The 2,332-nt window shown below is 31.9% G+C and overlaps 1 protein-coding gene across 1 annotated transcript in view; it reads right to left on the minus strand.

Moving 5' to 3' along the window:
- Positions 1-1,195: 1,195 nt before the first annotated feature.
- The window catches only part of LOC106681296 (ankyrin repeat, PH and SEC7 domain containing protein secG), a 13,815-nt gene continuing 12,678 nt past the window's right edge, over positions 1,196-2,332 (minus strand). The window contains exon 4 of the mRNA XM_014421542.2: positions 1,196-2,178. Within this exon, the coding sequence (XP_014277028.1) occupies positions 1,369-2,178 (810 nt within the window). The 3' untranslated portion in view covers positions 1,196-1,368. The remainder of the gene's footprint in view (positions 2,179-2,332) is intronic.

Raw genomic sequence — 2,332 nt, forward strand, 5'->3', positions numbered from 1 at the left:
ACTTATTTAAATCTTTCGTGAATCAACAACTGTTGAAAGATATTGTTTTACCTCCTTTACTTGATGGGGGTTATCCAAGCCAGTCTTTTGTCCAGTTGAATGCCAAAATACCTAATTACTTCACAGTTCTGTATTTTGATGTTGTTAAATATATATGGAGAACAGGCCTATAATTAAATAGGAATATCACATGCACAATATTTTTCTCATTCATTTTTATTTTCCTCCTTGCAGATTGAAAAGCAATATCAAGAAGATGATTTTGAGGAGTAGTTGTCGAGACCAACAATGTACAATAAATTCAATTAATTATTCATTTATCTTTTTCCAATGTGTGCAGTATAGAGTATTTTGATCATGTTTGTAAAAATCAACTCTAATTTAATAGTAGATACTACACTAAATCTGAATAAGTAAAATTTTAAGTTTAGAATGCAATACCTCATGCCTTTACAAAAAGCTTGACTAACATTACGGAGAACGTCATGAAAAAAATTTTTGGTTCTAAAGAATTAAAATATAATTTATTAACTGATAGTGTTGCTCTACAGTTGAGTGGTGTTTTTCTAAGCAAAATTTAAGAATAAAATTTTGAATTTAGAAAAACAGAAGTTGATTTTTTCATCCATTGATATAGTATTTTAATTAATATTCAAACACTCTAATTTATCCTCCTTTAGGTAGTATTAATAAAATAACATCACCAGCCAAATAGGTACATCTTCAGTAAACTGTTTATTATATACTGAAGGTTTTCCTTAGAAGGGTCTAGTAAATTAATATAAAATTTGAAATGAAATTAATGAGTCTCATAATATAATAAAAACTACTATTTCTTTAAAAAAAAAAATTAATTCCTAAATAAAATAAATATATTTCTATTATGGACAACAGATTTAGAAATTCCAGATAAAATATATAGCTTGAAGAAAGTACATTATGTTTTAACTTATTTATGTAATGTTTTGACAAAATATTAAAAAAAAAATAATGGCAATCATCATATAAATAATGCTTCCTCAATGATTTACGTAATGCACACTTAAGTTATTGGGTTTAGATTTACCATTTTATTTATTCCATATTAATTATAACTAAAAGAATAATAATTAATGTTATAGTCTATTCGCTAAGAGCACTACTAATTGAACTTGGTCCATCCACATACACCTGTCTGTTTCCCCTTGATTCTCTAAAAAAAAAAAAAAAAAATCCTTTCATTCCTGATTGTCATTTTTGTCAAGCTTGTCTAGGATTTGTGGTGGGTTGTGGTGATATAAAGGAGTTGGTGAATAGCCACCTCACTACTCAGTGTCATTCCCTTGGCAAACAGATTTTAACTGATGAAACTCAGGGTTCGAAGTATGTTTAGGTGGGGGATAGTCCACTTTCAACTAATATCTTCACAGTAACTTCTTGAGAATTCATTATTGCGAGAATTAATGGTGTGTCGTTATTTAAATCCTTTGCCTTTCTATTCGCTCCATTAGTAATAAGCAGCCAGGTCACATTTTCCTGTCCTGTCATTGCTGAATAATGAAGTGGAGTTCTTCCCATTTTGTCCTTGGAATCGATAGCAGCACCTTGAGAAAGCAATAATTGCACAACCTTGGTATGACCATTAAAAGAAGCAAGGTGAAGTGCAGTAAGTCCATCTCTGTCACTAGCTTCTATTTCAGCTTTATGGCTTAACAGTAGGTTCACACATCCAATATTTCCACGCAAAGCTGCCAAATGGAGAGGAGTTCTCTTTGTATTGGACATTGCATCAATATTTGCTTGCTTTGAAATTAACAACTGCACAACCATGGGGTAATCATTTAGGGAAGCAAGATGAAGAGGAGTATAGCCAGTTTTATCTTTTGCTTCAATATTAGCACTATTATTTAAGAGTAATTCTGCTCCTTCTCTATTTCCTGTTGAAGCAGCATAATGGAGGGCAGTTTGTCCAGTAATGGAGGGAATATAAATCTTTGCACCATAAGATAGCAATACCTTGACCACATCATTATGTCCAAATTTTGCAGCCAGATGTAATGCAGTAAAGCCATCATTGGTCTTACTATCTACAATCGAAGAATCCTTTTCAAGAATGGTCTTAACATCAGAGCTAAATCCATTCTCAGCTGCATGGTGTAATGGAGTCTTGCCATCACCATATTCCTCTGACTGGGCATCCTGCAAAAGATAAATTAATAAAGTATTAGAAAATGTGCACACACGCGCGCGCGCATCCACGCATGCATGCACAAAAAACCCAGATTTTTTCTCATTGGAGGGAAATATTGATGTTATAAACTTCTTCCCTATCTAAATTATTCTTTTTTAATTC

Source organism: Halyomorpha halys, unplaced genomic scaffold (genome assembly GCF_000696795.3).
Source record: "Halyomorpha halys isolate HHAL.00 unplaced genomic scaffold, Hhal_1.1 Scaffold324.1, whole genome shotgun sequence".
Taxonomy (NCBI): Eukaryota; Metazoa; Arthropoda; class Insecta; order Hemiptera; family Pentatomidae; genus Halyomorpha; species Halyomorpha halys.